A 14,975-nucleotide genomic window follows, 5' to 3' on the forward strand; every position below is an offset into this window, starting at 1 on the left:
TTTCCATACTTGCCCAAACCACTGCGATTAGCAGTTAACGGGGGTGAGAGCAAGGCTTGGCACAGGCAGAGAACGTGCCAGGTACTTCACTATGTAACGTCCATCTTCTTCCCGTGTTCAGCAAACCCAGCAGAATGAAAGGGTTTTTATAGAAGATTCCCACTTGTCTATGGAAGGAAAAACAAGGATAGGAAGGAGGAGGTTTGGGTTGCACAATCCAACTGTGCAACCAGACTGGGATCCTCCTTATCTAGGTATTTGGAAATATGAAATTGTAACTGTTAAGCAGGGATGAGTCAGTAAGGGATGGGCATCAGGACTCGGCATTTGCCGTGAGGACAGAAAAATGGACTCTGAAACCCATCTTTTACAGAGAAAACCCAGGCGCTGTGGACAGAAGCTTAACCACCCTGGAAGAAGGAGATCTGCTGGTGGTGCAAGGCTGGATGGAGCCAAGCGAGGGAAACTCAGATGGGGTATCAAGAAGAAAGCTCTCACCGTGAGGGTGTTCAGACACGAGATCCCCCACAGGCTGTGGGATCTCCATCCTTTGGGGTATTCAGACCTCAACAGGACAAATCCCTAAGCAGCCTGATCTAACACTGAAGTTGACCCTGCTTTCAGCAGGTGGGCTGGACCAAATAAACTCCTCTTCCAACATAAAGCATTCTGTGATTCTATGAAGTTTAGCAAGCTTAAACAAGAGTAGGCCAGATGACTGAACTGCTAGTATTCCTATGGAATCCCATCGAGGGATTTCAGAGTGCTGTGGGATCTTCTCTTTCATCTGAGGCACAAGTTGAGACGTTACATGGAGAGAAAAGGCAAAGCTGTGGTATATTTGACCATGCTTCTTTAAAAACTCATTGCAATCAGACAGAAGAATAGATGAAAGAAATGCCAAACCTTTGTTGGTTTCGTGTTTACATCTCATTTCACTTAATGGCAGAAAAGCATGGATAGAAAAATAAATAAATCTATGATGAATGCATTTAATCCTTTCAAAATATTAAATCTCAGGTCTAACAGATGTTATTATTCTAATTAATTGCTATTAAATTATAATATTCCTTATCACAGAGAAATGTTAAATGGAAGAACATGTATTTAAACCACCAGTGCACTGATCAGAGATTAATAATAGCTGATTTTCATAGCCTTGCTGAACAACGTGCTTCGTTCACCCTGTTCCCATGGTCACGCAATGATTTACCGCTGGTAATTGCATGCTGTATTGTAGTCAGACGCCCTACGCCGTACCGACAGGTTGCCGAATAAAAGCAGTAACACCACAGGTAAACCAGGCCATGGCTCAGCAAGCCTGGGACCCAAGATAAATCCCAAAGATGAAAGCTGAATGAGTAACAGCAATAAATATATTGTAGACTACAATAAAAATTACTCACATAACTGAGGGAACCATGGTATTTATAACATGTAGTTATTTCTAAGAAGGCAGTTTAAAAAATGAATGAATTTTAATGAGATTTGAAACAAACTGCTAATAAGAAGCATTAGAGGAAAAATCCCTAATCTTCTCTGGCTCTAATCTGCAAACCCATCACGCAGAGCTCCAGCTGAAGTCCTGGAGTTGTTGTCTTTTGAGACGGGCAGAATTGATGCCTTCACCTGTTACCTTGCTGAAGAAAAGCTCCGGAAAACCAAACTACGATGTACGCTTTAACACACACATTCCAGCCGGTCACTCTGTATATTAAAGTGGTTTAAGAAATCCATGTGGTAATTAAAAATAGTAATAATAATAATAAATCTTTCTTTCCATGCTTGGGACTTCTGAAGTACAAACAAGTTGCACATACATTCTAATTCCTCACCTCAAAATTTCCCTGCCGGTCTGTTTGATTCCAATCCAGAGGTCATTTACTGATCTGCTTTTGTGGGACAATGGGGCATGTTTAAGCAATATCATTGTAGCCTTTGGAGTTATGCAAGAGTGGGGGAAGAGAGGCACCTTTCCAGCACAGTATTTCCTGCCCATCTAATAACTTTCAAAGCAGTACCAGAAAAAAACCCCTTTGTTTGAAACTCTTGAAGATCTCTCTGAGATTTAAAAGGTGACGCAAATTTGAAGGAATTAGCTGGGTAAAATTATACTTTGAACACCTGAAATGTGTATCTTCATCCAGAAACACCACTTGTTTTTCTAGTCTTAAAAGTGGAATTGTGAGTCGCGCTGATTGTGTAATGCATTGACTACGCAAACTGAAAAGCTCCACGTGGGTGCAAAGGTGCGGCTTCTGCCGAAGTTATCCGTGAGAGCTCCCAACAACTCTTCTTCCTTTTCTTTCTTTTATTTTTAGCAGACTGAGAAAATTCAGTGCCAGGCATCATCAGCTCAGCACAATCAATATAAGCAGCACCCAAACACTCCTGATCAAAGTCATTTCACTGATGCCTCCTTAATCACGTTGCATGTGGGCTCTGTATTCTGGGCTTTCCCCTCCCTCAAAATGTGAAACAGTGGTGTTGGTTTTTTTTTTAATTAAAAAAAACCAAAAAAACAAAACAACAAACCCAACAAAGAAATGTGACAATTAATAAAGGAAATGCAGAGCACAAGACCTTCCAAAAGCTAAATGTCTGATTAATGCTCCCAATTGTCTGTCAATATAATATTAATGTCATTAAAAAATAATTCAGGAATTGGTTAAGCACAGAATTATTGCACATTTGCCTTACATATGTGAACAGGCTCTTTGAACTAAGACTATTTGTGTGCTTGTACCCATCTTACACACCTTCATAGCCAAATCACACGGATACACATGTACACTGGCATGAAAATGCGTTTCTGACGTCCTACACAGACTGTGTGAGCCTTATTTGTGCATTCTGGAGGCCTGAGATCGGGCAGCTCACTGATTTTCATGTCTCCAAACTACGGGCACATTTCAGCCTAACTCAAATACACAAGGCATTTATGCATACGAAAAAACTCCCTGAATACTCTTCTGACTATAAAGTCCATGGTGACCTGCAGCTGGTGCCAGGGAAATGTTTTTGAACTTGGCAACAGGAGCTAAACCAGAAGGGAGAGCTGACTTACGTAGTGCAGAAAACAAAAGGTGTTCTGGCATCAGGTAGCTCGCAAACGTACCCTTGAAACCTGCTGGGAACCGGTTGGGATCAGCCACGCTCAGGGAGACTGAAGGAGAGGTGAAGGACAGCCCACAAACAGGTACTGCGGAGATCGCACCACCCTGTCCGGGCCTTTTAGTCATTCAGGAAAAACAGGGGGAAGAAGGTCCCCTCTCAGCTGCTCTTTTATTTTGTGTTGCTACAGCCAGCAGGTGCTGGTCCCAGCCCTGCCACCCCCCGCCTAGGGAGGGGAGCTCTCCTGGAGCCGGTGCGGAACCACGCTCCATCCCTACCAAGGGCACTGCTGCCAGGACGTCCTGCACAGCTACAGATTTTTACATGTTAGGTGTCCTTAAGTGTTGTCTGTTCTCCAGGACAAACTGCTGTTGCTTTTATTTAGAAAAAAAAGTATCTGCAGCGAGGAACTGGCTGGAACACGGCTGGCCCCAAGCGCAGAGGATACACAAGCGTCTTTCAAGTGGCACAGAGCATCATTAGCATCAACGTGCTGGCAAGTATCAGTGCAACTTGCCTGTTAAGAGTAAATGTTCCAGTAAATAAGGATTTATATCATGGGGATTTTATAATATACCCTATTGGGCATCACTATAAAGATATTTATTGGGGGGAGGGGGAGACAGAGAGAGGACTTAATAATATGTGGGCAGCAGTGGATTTATGGAAAAAATAACTAACTTCCTAACTTCCACGTCTCGCTCTGTGAACTCCTTCCGTGGGCAGCAGTGGATTTATGGAAAAAATGTGCCCTAACTTCCACGTCTCGCTCTGTGAACTCCTTCCATACGGACTGAGGCAACGGCTATGAAGATGCAACCAACACATCATCTGCTGTTAGAAGCTGATGGATTATCAGCGCACCCGTAGAAGTGACAGTGGCCAGAACGTCACCTAGGGAACAGTCGGGAAATTGCCTCCGGGCATCGCCAATTCTCTAAAACGACTTCCTTGAGCTGGAAGTGAAACGCACTTCCCTGTCACCAGGTGCGGCCATGGGGATGAAACGCAACTCGCACCTAGGGGGTGAGCTAAGCCTGTGGTGACACAGAGAGGGGATGGGGTGCAATTCACCTCTGAGAAAGCAAATACAGTTCCCACAGCCAGAGCTAAAATGGTTCCCAATACCCTTTCCTTCTCCTTTGGGCTCAAGATTAGAGCCTCGATCCAATTAGACTTCATCCACTTAAACGAAGAACTGACACGTACCCCGTGGCTTTTGTCAGCACCTCCAGCCCCAGCGCGCAAGGGCACAGCGGGCGAGAGTGGGTGCACCCACCCGCGCTGTGGGTACAGACCCTGCCGTCCCAAGGAATTCCCTTCATTACTGTAGTTATTAACTTCGGACACTTAGCATTTAAAGGTAGGGTTAGCCCAAATTACTCAACTCCCCAATGCATGAGAATAACAGAAAGGTCAGAAGTTCAGAACGCAACGAATATCTGATGTTTCTAGACACCTCCCCTACTTATTCAGAGCCTTACTCAACTGCCATTCCATAATGGCTATTACTCATGTTAAATTGCAATCAAAGTACAGTCACATCCACAATTTCAGAGCAGTCTCGTTCATTACAGTGCCAGAGAATCTGGAAAAGCTGAAAAAAGGAACACACCCCGAAAAAAAATGTCCATTGCACTACCAAAGTAAATCTACTTTTCCTGCAAATAACCATGGAAAGATACTAAACTTGATGCAGAATTAATTATTACCCAAAGCAAACCATAGTTAACTGACTACAGATGAAAGAGCCATGTTCTTACTTTCCTTTTTTCCTGGAAACAAATCAGAATCTGCTCACATTTTCAAAAACTGGAAACACTGTCTGGACAAAATGAACACTAAGAACTGGACTTCTGGGGTTTTTGGAAGGGGAAGACTGAACCCAACATACTGTATCAGTGTGGAGAGGCTGAAGCCAAAGAGTCGTCATTATTTGAGAAGAATGAAGGAACAGGCCTGAATCTGAGACACAAAAGTCCCAGGAGCCAGTCCCCTCAGCACCGTATCGTTGCACAGTTTCGTTGCCTTCAGTGGGGCTGCCTCGGTGTAGATGGTCTGAGAAGCGGGCTCTGCATACTGGCTGATTTTCTAAAGAGTTTCCAAGCCATCAAGTTAAATTTAGGTATCTTTATTAAACCATAGGGGGTTTTTGTGAGAAAAATCTGGGCAGCCGGCATTTATTTTGTTCAGATAAACCCTTAAATCTCTTTGTAACAATGCATTATTTCGTTTAATCGTTGCAGGCACAAGGCCACCCCTTGCTTGTGGTTAGTGCTGCGGTAATACAGATCACTTTTGTACCTTGCCACCACGCTTTCTTCACTCTCTGGTGTGTAATCCTCCAGCTATCCTACCTGAAAACTCAGTTCTGATAGAACTAAATCAGACAAGAAAACCTACAGAAGAACCAACCCCCGAAGCAAAACAACCCTCAAACACGTGCCTGGCCATTTTGACACTATCCAAGACAGCGACGTTTGCCGTCTCCACATGGGACAGCAAATAGTGTTCCCGTGAAATGCCATTGGGGATGACACTTCTGCTTGCTAACATAGGAAGTATTCAGAACCTGCAAATGATAAATCATATTTATGGCCCCCTGCCCTCCCCAACAGCCTTAATGCAGTTTTACTAGAACAGTGCAGGATTGCGCATTCCACCCATCACCTGTCCAACAGAAATCTGACCCTGTCCGGCGTACGTTTGTCATGGACGTGTAACTGGGCCTGTGCTTTCAAGGGTTCCAGCTCTTATTTTTTATAAACAAACCAAACTTGATTGAACATGGAATTATCAGCATTTCCAGTTACCTCGTGAAAAGGCCACTCAGTAATGCCAGATCTTTCACAAGACCTTTGAAAAGCCACGAACGTGGCCCCTAGACTGCCGCAGTGACTGCCTGCGTGTCTGCTGAACTGTACTGTCCCCCTCTAAAAACTGAAGGGCCTTTTTCTTTAAGCTTCTTTCTAAGTGAAACAGTGGGGCATTCAGCACGGCTACGAGACTGGTTAATATTAGTTTGGCTACAGTAGTTCTCTTTCAACAAAGGAGGCTCTCAGCCCGGGATACCCTCGTTCCAGCAGCAAGTGTACAAGGTCTTTTGTGTTAACATGGGCTCTCCCGGCCATCGTGACCTTAGACTCTGCATCAAAAGTCACAAGCATGAGTGGTCACCATTCCTCTTGTCTTTTCTCCTCTGAAAGAAATGCACAGATTCAGCTATATGCGTTTTTAGGAGCAGCAAGCAATTTTCGTCTCGCATGCCCTCCTTAATTACATTCAGGCTATCAGAGGACAGTAGGGCCAGAATTACCGTGGGTGCTAACTATGTTCAGTATGTGAATGAAATTATGTGCTCAAGGCTGAATTAAGAATAAGGCCCCCTCCCCAAAGCACTCCAGCTCCCATCAGGCAGGGAGCACGCGTGTTACCCTGCTTCTGCTCGCCAGGCCACTGCCTTATTGGTGTTGTACTGAACATCAGCACTGCTGGAACGCAGAGCGATCCATGAGTTCCTCCTTTAGCAGGAGGGTTGGACTAGCTGATCTCCTGAGGTCCCTTCCAACCCTTGCCATTCTGTGATTCTGTGATTCCACAAACAACCCTTTCCTCTGAAAGGACTAACTTTGAGCCAGGAGGGGAACCGTTTGCCTAATACCTATTAAACCATCCTCCTCTTTGGAGTTGCTACATGACTCGAACGACGACACTGGAAAAAAAAACCATTACCTGCCCGTCCCAGCTAGAAGTTTCCAAATGCAATTCAGATTTTATCTCTTGTGGGAAGAGCAAAATAGATTCTAACACACCTTATTTATTTTATTCTATCTCCTTCACCACAGCTTTTAAAGTTAACAAAGACCGATTCCCAATATTTGGATTACCAGTTTTCCCAAACCTGTCCATTCAATGAAGAGAATTCTTTTTCACATAAGATAAAAATGTATCATTGTCATACCCTGCTACTTAATAGCTGATACTTAACGCTTCTCCATTCAACTTAAACAGGATCAAAAAGACCTTCAAGAACTGTTAGTAATCAAATATGAATAATGAATTCTTCCATGAGATTCAGGGCGTTCACCTACCAAACCCCGTGTCCTGCACTGGGATATCAGAGCAGAATAGTTTAGGACAGGGAAATGGGGATTTTGTGAATTGTGTTGCAAATCTGTAATTTGATTTTCTTCGCCATTTCCCCTTAGCTCAGGGAGCATTTCATCCACTTTACCAGTCAAAGCATGCACCCAACAGAAAGACAGAAACAAAGAAGCAAAAGGAGGAAATCACAAAACAGATATGAGAAAGGACTCGGGAATGAAAGCCTACCATTGTTCTGCCCTTTTATCACCGCTTTCATCTCTGGCCGTAGTCTTTTTTTTTTTATTGCCCCACTTTCCACAGAAGTTAATGGCAAACCCCACAATCAATTTGAATAGGGCTCTTGGATAGCAAAAATATTTGGAGTAGAAGCCTGTGCTCCTACGTGGTTACAACGTGCCTATGGAACATTGGGACAGTCCGTGGCGTTTAGCTTATCTCAGACAAAAGGGCCAGTTCCTGCGCTAGCACAAACACCTGCATTTCCAGATCCGCAGAGCATGGGGATTTATACCAGTTAAGGACACCCCACAAATCATTTTACCGTTCTAACTCGGGCAACAAATCGCCCCCAGGGTACTCAAAATTCTTTACTGTCCCATGTGAAAATACCCGCTTACAAGCTTTGCTTTCTTCACAATTTCAGAGCCACAAGAAGTACTCCAGAATTGCCCTTTTTCAAAGAAAATTATGCTCCAGAGCCTAGAGTTGGCTTTTTGTTTTAAAATTAAGTTTCTTGTAAGACACAGTTAAAAAACCCAAATATTACAAGCATAATCTAAATAGAAATTGAAGAGAACAGACTACAAAGAACCTGAGGCAACAACCCAGAGTTGTGAATTTTCACAGTTATTTCAGCGAGGAGCCAAATCCAATTTAAACGTTTACTTTTTCAACTGTATCAACACTGACCGTATTAGCAGAAATACCTTACTCTGGGCTCTTTTAACTTGATTTCTCTACCTTCCAAGTACCAAATCCCATAACCAGCAAAGGTAAATTTCTGGGAATTTTGAAGACAAAAAAAAATTACAGAGCTTTTTGGAAGAGAAAGCAGGAATTTGGGACAAAACGTTGTCTTTAGTAGCTATGGGATTATCTGGTTTCTCTACCGATGATAAATTTCTTAGTCCTCGTTTAATCTGGAGCCATGGTAACAGTTTATCTAGCGGTGAAGATGGAGCTGCCATACTGCCTCGAATAGCCCCTTACAACGGGGAAAATACAAAATAATGTTAGACTTTAGATCTCACTGTTCCTTCTGAAAGTCTCTCGCAAGAACCTTCTGTGAAGTTTTCCTCCAAATCTCATATTTAGTTTTGTGGGGTTGTTATAGTATCAGAATTGAGAGAGTATGGGAGAGAAAGGTTTGAATGGGTTTTTTTTCAGTTCCTAGGTGGTTTTGAAGTTTATCCTTCACAGACAAAACTATTCCAGAACCTTCTGCAAAACTTTCTCCCATGGATTTGCTGCACATCACCCAGGCAAAAATGTATAAAGCTGATCAAGTGACCAGACAAGACGCGTGGCCACTGAAACATGGCTTTCACATCCCACTGTACTCACCTCCTCAGTCCCTGTGCGAAGGAAGGGCACGAGACACAGATTCCCTGTCCCCGGCTACAATATTTAGGACTAGGAATAAATAAATTTCTACAATGTAATTTGTAGGCTTTTACTTCTGGCAAGGGCAGAGATGATAAGGCAGCTCTGAATAGCCTCATCTCACTCAGACTCTGCATCAGTTCTCTGCTACAAGAGGACAGGCAAAGAGTTTCAATTCAACCAGTTGGTTTTACGAGTAGACAAATACAAGTCCTAGCAAGTGATCTGCTACAAATGTCCATTTTAATGAAGAACCTGGACAGGTTCGTTTCAAGACTTACCCAGTCATTTCCTCTAAGTTAAATCCCTAAATTATACTCTCAGTTAGTTGGCAAGATGGCTTTTATAACCTGCACATTTGAAATATTTCTAGACAGAGAAGACTTTCACCAATGTTCAGCTGCCATCTTTGTTTCAGGTGGCTAAAACGCCCTAAAACTGAGTCTAGGATTCAGATACATTGGCAGGAATCTTTACACTGGAAAGAGTAAGGGCCCAGCTATCACAGAAATACACATTCAAAACACTGTGTTTGAGATCACTTAGAAACTCTTTGCAGGTAAAAATCTGACAGGCCTTCCAGCCATTCAGCTTGTGCTCATCAAAACCAGAAGACTGATGTACGCTGTGGCACGTGCAGGCTTCGGAATGGTTGCAGACAGCAGAAAACCAAGCAAAATTTGCCACAGGAGTATGAATGCATTTGCAACTTCATGGATTTGAGAGTGTGGAAAAAAAAAAAAAAATCCAGGTAAAGCAGACACATTTCATCTGGAATGAAATTCAGCCTTCCTGCATTTCACCTTTACCAGAAATTACCATGACAAGAAATGCCAGTGACCAATTTGGTAGGCAAAGCAGGATGTCCTTCAGCTCGCTAATCACCGCCTGTAGCTATGCAGGTCACTGCTCGCAGACTGAAATCCTTCAAAAGGTAAATCTTGCAACAAGGAAGAGAGCTGTTGAAACCTCCTTTTCAAAGGGCACCCCCGTAACTTCAGAGGATCCTGGGCGAGGCAGAAGATCTCACTGCGCCAGGGCAGGACAGTACTTCAGCAGCTCCCGCAGACCTGCCAGTTCGCAGTGGGCATAGGCAGGGATTTGGGGATAAGAGTTTCTTGCAGGAAAAGCTGTGGGGAAGCCCTGCTTCAGAAGAGAAAAGCGAACAGGGAAATTTTCCTGCTGTTCTGCAGTCTGTGCAGGAACCAATCTATGCATACAGATCCCTGTATTAACGAAGCCGATTATCATTGACCTCTTAAAAATAGAAACTGCGTGTCGCTATGCCAAACCAGAACCCAGACCAAACCCGCTTGGGTCACTGCAGACCAAAAGACGACACAGCCAAGGAGCTCCCTGCTGAAGGGCACTGCTATCAGAGCAAAGGTTTTGCCCCAGACACCCCAGGCACTCGTACAACTGCATTTTGTTTCCAGGTACAGGTAGTGCTGCGTAGCCAGTCAGTCTTTCATCCCCATGAAACAGAGTTTAGAATTGATCTAAAGCCGGCTTAAACATCTCGGATGGGAAAGACAGCTCTCACCTTTCCCACAGGCTCATTCCAGCGGTCATCACATTAGGTGTCAAGTTTTTCAAACTGTATTATTTTTAACATGGCTCAAAGGTAATAATAAAATAAAGGCACTTCCACCCAGGCAGCCTGGTCACCAGAACACATCAGGCTCCCACTAAAAATCAAGTTTCCAATCTGACATGCAACATCATAAAAATAAAATGGAAATGCACCACGCAGCAGGGTACCTCGCAGAGCCCCTCTGAAAGCTGCCTTTCCCCTGGGATTTATCAGGAGCACAAATCTAGCTCAGCCCCATCCCCCAGGATTTTACATTTGTAATTACCACTGGAAATTTCACACCTAGGGCACAGCCTTAGAGCTGAGATCCAGCTTTCCAATTACACTGCGGGAGCTGATAAAGTCACCAAGCTACTAGATGCCAGAAACGTTAATAAATACCACGCTGTCCTGTTAACCAGGTGGGAAGGAGCTGGTGAGCAGTGACGATAGCGGCTTCTCTGGGCTGGTGGCAGCTTCCCTGTGGCCCTGACACTCACTGCCTTGGCTGCAGAAGGCGATACAGCTGCAGGGATCTCCTTCCAAATTCCTGACTTGCATTAACCTCTTCCTGCCAACTCCTACAACCACGCCAAGCCAACCCACAGGATCCTGCCATGTTAAAGTAGCACAGGTGACAGCCCTGGTTTATAGTTACAACATATCTGGGTTGCCTTTCATTTAATTCCTCAACTGAGCAGGACAATCTTTCTCCACCGACGTACCCTGCAGAAGCTACAGAGCAACGCATTCTCCACAAACAAGTTTCAGGGTCCTGTCTTCACTTGCAGAGAGCTACCCCAGCCCTGCAGCACGATCCCTTTCTACTGCACAAGTGGCCATGAGAACCAAAACTCCACACCTAGGTTTAAGATGATAGCAGCCACTGATACCATCTCCCACTTATCATTCCAGGACTGGGCGAACTAACCGTAATAAGAACTTACTGAAACTTAATAAAGGATACAGAACTTGCTAAAGCATTTTTCTCCCCACACCTGCGCTGACATTCTCATGAGCTGGAGGACTAAGTATGCTAAACTTCTCCATCATCGTGCACAAGACTTCAAGGTTTCTTTTGACACAAAGACAGCTTTGATTAACTCCTAGCAGTGTCTTCTGCCACATCCCGCTTCGTTCCGGCCCATCAAGGCAACGGGGAGCTGGGATCTCCTGTGAGGAGACCCCTCCCGGGTGCAGAAGAAGCCAGTCTGGTCCCTTCAGTGTGGTCCCACAGCTTGCACCGGCTTCACACCCCAGTGGGACAGGGCTGGGAAATTTTTAAATGCTCCACAGTCATCAAGTTGACCAACAGAGTTTCCTTAACAATCATCACTTCAAGGCATTTAAAAGAGGTGGAATGAAGGAGTGCCTAGGTGATCACTTCTGATCTGGACTTGCTTTGTCCTTAGCATTTGTGAGCAGAATTAGGTTGGCCCCTCTTTTCATCTCGTGAAGTTGCCACTACCAAATCTAATGTATCATCTACCTTAGGAAAGAGGAGAGTTGTCCTCATTGCTGATTCCCACTTCTGCTTCATATGGGGCCTGAGCGCTTGCTCTGAGTTACTTGAGTCAAAACAATATGCTCCTACGTGCTTTTTTGTGAGGAAAACTCAGAACCTTCACTGGATCTGACAGTTCCTTGCTATAATCTAGTGCAAAGCTGTGGATTCACAGGAAAACTCTAGGAACTGTGAAAAATGAGGGGCAAATTCAGTGTGGGAAGAACACGAGCACAGGCTACGGTGACCCTGTACTGGTGCTAGTCTAGAGAGCCAGCCTACCGGAGGGAAGAGCTGTAAGGGAGGAAGACACAAAAATAAATAGGCAGGAAAGCTTCAAAAAGTACTTTCTACCAGAGACTGAAGAAGGTTTGAAATGTATCTGCTCTTACTTGCTTGTACACCTCCTCCCTTTTCAAGGTAAAACTGGTGATAAATCTGTAATTTAAAAATATTACATATATTCCGCTCATCCTTGCTGGCTCTGAGCGTGCATGCACCGAGCCCAGCACCGCAGAACACCCAATGTTTTCACCAGAGCCTGCTAGCAAGGGGACAAGAATCACCTCAGAATTTTACAGCTACAGATGAAGAGCTTTTTAGAGATTCTTCGCAAAGCCATTAACCCAAGGGAAGACACCATCGGTGTCAGCAGAGTTAAGCCACTCCCTTTACAGCACACCGTATTTTGTATGGTTATTTAGCATTTCATGGAGTGTCTAGTGCATAATTTAAAACATTTCCTGGACCTAAGCTCCACCCTGAGCAAGATCATTGGCAGCACTAGTTTTCAAGCCCGTCTGCCTTCTCTCTGCAATGCAAGGAAACGACTATGGGATGGTCTAGCGCAAAGGCCCTCCTTACTATTGCAGAATTCACTGCATTTTATCTCTTTTGTTAGAGGAAATTGCGGTGCATTTAGGGAGAGCATTGCAAGTTTTTGTCACCACAGTGCATTCCACTGTAGGGAGAACTCACTTTCTGTGCTTTCAACACTGCGGCCTGCTTTCCTCTTTCAGTGCGATGTAAACACATAGATAATGGATTCCTGAAGCAGTGACCCTGAAAATGATAAAATCTGCCTTCTTTAGACTGCTAACTTCACCAGCAAGACTGCCTGAGCCAGGGGTTTTTTTCCCGAGCCACAAACTTACCTCGTTCTTTTTAAAGCAAGTACCACAGCCTGAGGTCTGACAGATGTCCAAGATAAAGCCTCTAACGTATTCCCTTGCGCGCAAGTTTGGAGCCTGCACTTTCCATGCCTGGCCTGAGGAATGTCTGTGTTGCCAGTGTTTAAGATGCTGTCATTTTATCTTCTTCTATCCAGTACGCAGCCATTACTGCCAGCCGGTTTACAAGATAAACAAAATACTATGAATGAAGGATTTTTTTTTTTTCCCCTCCCTCCTTAAGCCAACGAATGGGAACATTCTTTGCACTAACCAGGTCCTTCCTCCCTCTCTGACAGGAACCGCAGGACCACACTTGTGGCACAGAGTAAAATAAGAAACAGGCACAGAAGGGCTGAACTTCACTGTACTCAGGCTGCTCTGGGATTATTTACGGAGTCACATGGATGCAGAGGAGGAGGAGATTTGGTTTTGGTTAAGAATTCTTTTTTATTTTGAAACTGCAGTGCTAGAGTTCATTCATCCCCGGGACGTGCCTTACGCCGAGCAACAGCAGAGCTTGTTTTCCCCTGTCTGAGGCAGCGAGATGCTGGGCACAATCCTCCACCGCCGCGCTGCTAATAATCTGCGTTTCCAGCACAGGTCAAGAGGCCCCCCCTTCAGAGGGCACACGACCGTTCCCCGAAAGAAACGGCTGTTTTCTCACACAGACAGAGAATTTAATGGGAAAGACATTAAAGGACATTCTCCCTGCCTAAAAGTAGAGTAACACAAAATGAAGAAAAACGGGAATGTTAAAGTACATAAATGCTTTCTCGGAGATCTTCTACGGCATGAGCAAACTAATTTGTTTGGAAATTATGCAACTGTTCTGCATTTGAAGAAGTTAAGCCACCCGCCTTTACAGGAGGTACGCAGGGAGTTAGAAAGGGCTCTCGCACCGCAAACTGCACCCAAAGCTCATATTTTATGATTAATTTCCAGAGTTACGACTGTATTTTATTTAAGGATAAAATAAATAGAAAGACCACTTCCTCACTCCCCTCCTTACTGTTCTAAGCGCCCTGGTCTGGGTTAGTCCTCCCCTGTAACACTGAGTGGCTCAGAGGTTGGACAAGCACCTTAACACTGTGTCAGGCTGAGGACACCTTCAGAGAGACAAAAGCCACACAGCGTCTCCTAAAAGAACACAAAGCTTTTTGCTATAGCACCACGTTTGGACTCTCTCATTACCACCTTGATGCAATGAGAACAAGCCCTGACTTAACATGTTTACAGGGATCATATCATAGCAACACCTACAAAAAAACCAGTGCAGGCTTACCTTGTAACTGCTTGAATCTTCCTTCTAACTGGTTATAGTTATACGGCACCTGAGCTGCATATCCTGGGGACAACGGCCCGGGCATACTGGTTGATTTTTGTAATTCCATTTACAGGTAACACAGGGATACGATGAACTGCAGCATAAAGGAACCACAGATTTCTTTACCGTACATCCAAGTAAATCACAGCTTCCTCAGCAGCTTGGCTTCAGTCCCTAGAGAAAACGCTCTCACTGAGCCCTAAGTAAATAACAGCTCCGGTTCAAAATCCAGCAGTGTGGGTTGGCAGTCAGTTGTCTGTAATGGATTCAAACTTAAAGCACCATGAGGGATTTTTTGGTGGTTTGTTTTTTTTTTCCCCCCTGCTCCACTACAGGCAACTCTCAAAGTGCTCGAATCTGGTTTCAAATGCTTGCCTGGCTCTGGCGAAACTAAATCAAATAAAAGCAAGCCTGCGATTCAGTCCAAAGTAAAAGCAGCATGGAGCCAGGCGCTGCCGTCCTTGCCAGCGCTTCCAGGAGCCGCGCACACCTCAGACCTTTCTGCTGGTTTGTAATATAATCAGCAGCCGCCCGGGCGCGGGCTGATGTCACTTGATTACCATACAGCACCGTGGAGGA

At 44.6% G+C, this 14,975-nt stretch overlaps 1 protein-coding gene across 3 annotated transcripts in view; it reads right to left on the reverse strand.

The window, feature by feature from the left end:
- The window catches only part of SPTBN1 (spectrin beta, non-erythrocytic 1), a 93,491-nt gene that overhangs the window by 63,761 nt on the left and 14,755 nt on the right, over nt 1-14,975 (reverse strand). For 2 of the 3 annotated variants that reach the window (XM_035896121.1, XM_009640661.2), the window contains exon 1: nt 14,355-14,897. The exons of the other annotated variant lie outside the window; for it this stretch is intronic. In XM_035896121.1, coding sequence (XP_035752014.1) covers nt 14,355-14,463 — 109 coding nt within the window. In that variant the 5' untranslated portion in view covers nt 14,464-14,897. Of the gene's footprint in view, nt 1-14,354; nt 14,898-14,975 lie in introns of those variants that run through there. 3 annotated transcript variants of the gene reach the window in all.

The sequence above is a fragment of the Egretta garzetta genome, unplaced genomic scaffold (assembly GCF_000687185.1).
Source record: "Egretta garzetta isolate BGI_Z169 unplaced genomic scaffold, ASM68718v1 scaffold200, whole genome shotgun sequence".
Taxonomy (NCBI): Eukaryota; Metazoa; Chordata; class Aves; order Pelecaniformes; family Ardeidae; genus Egretta; species Egretta garzetta.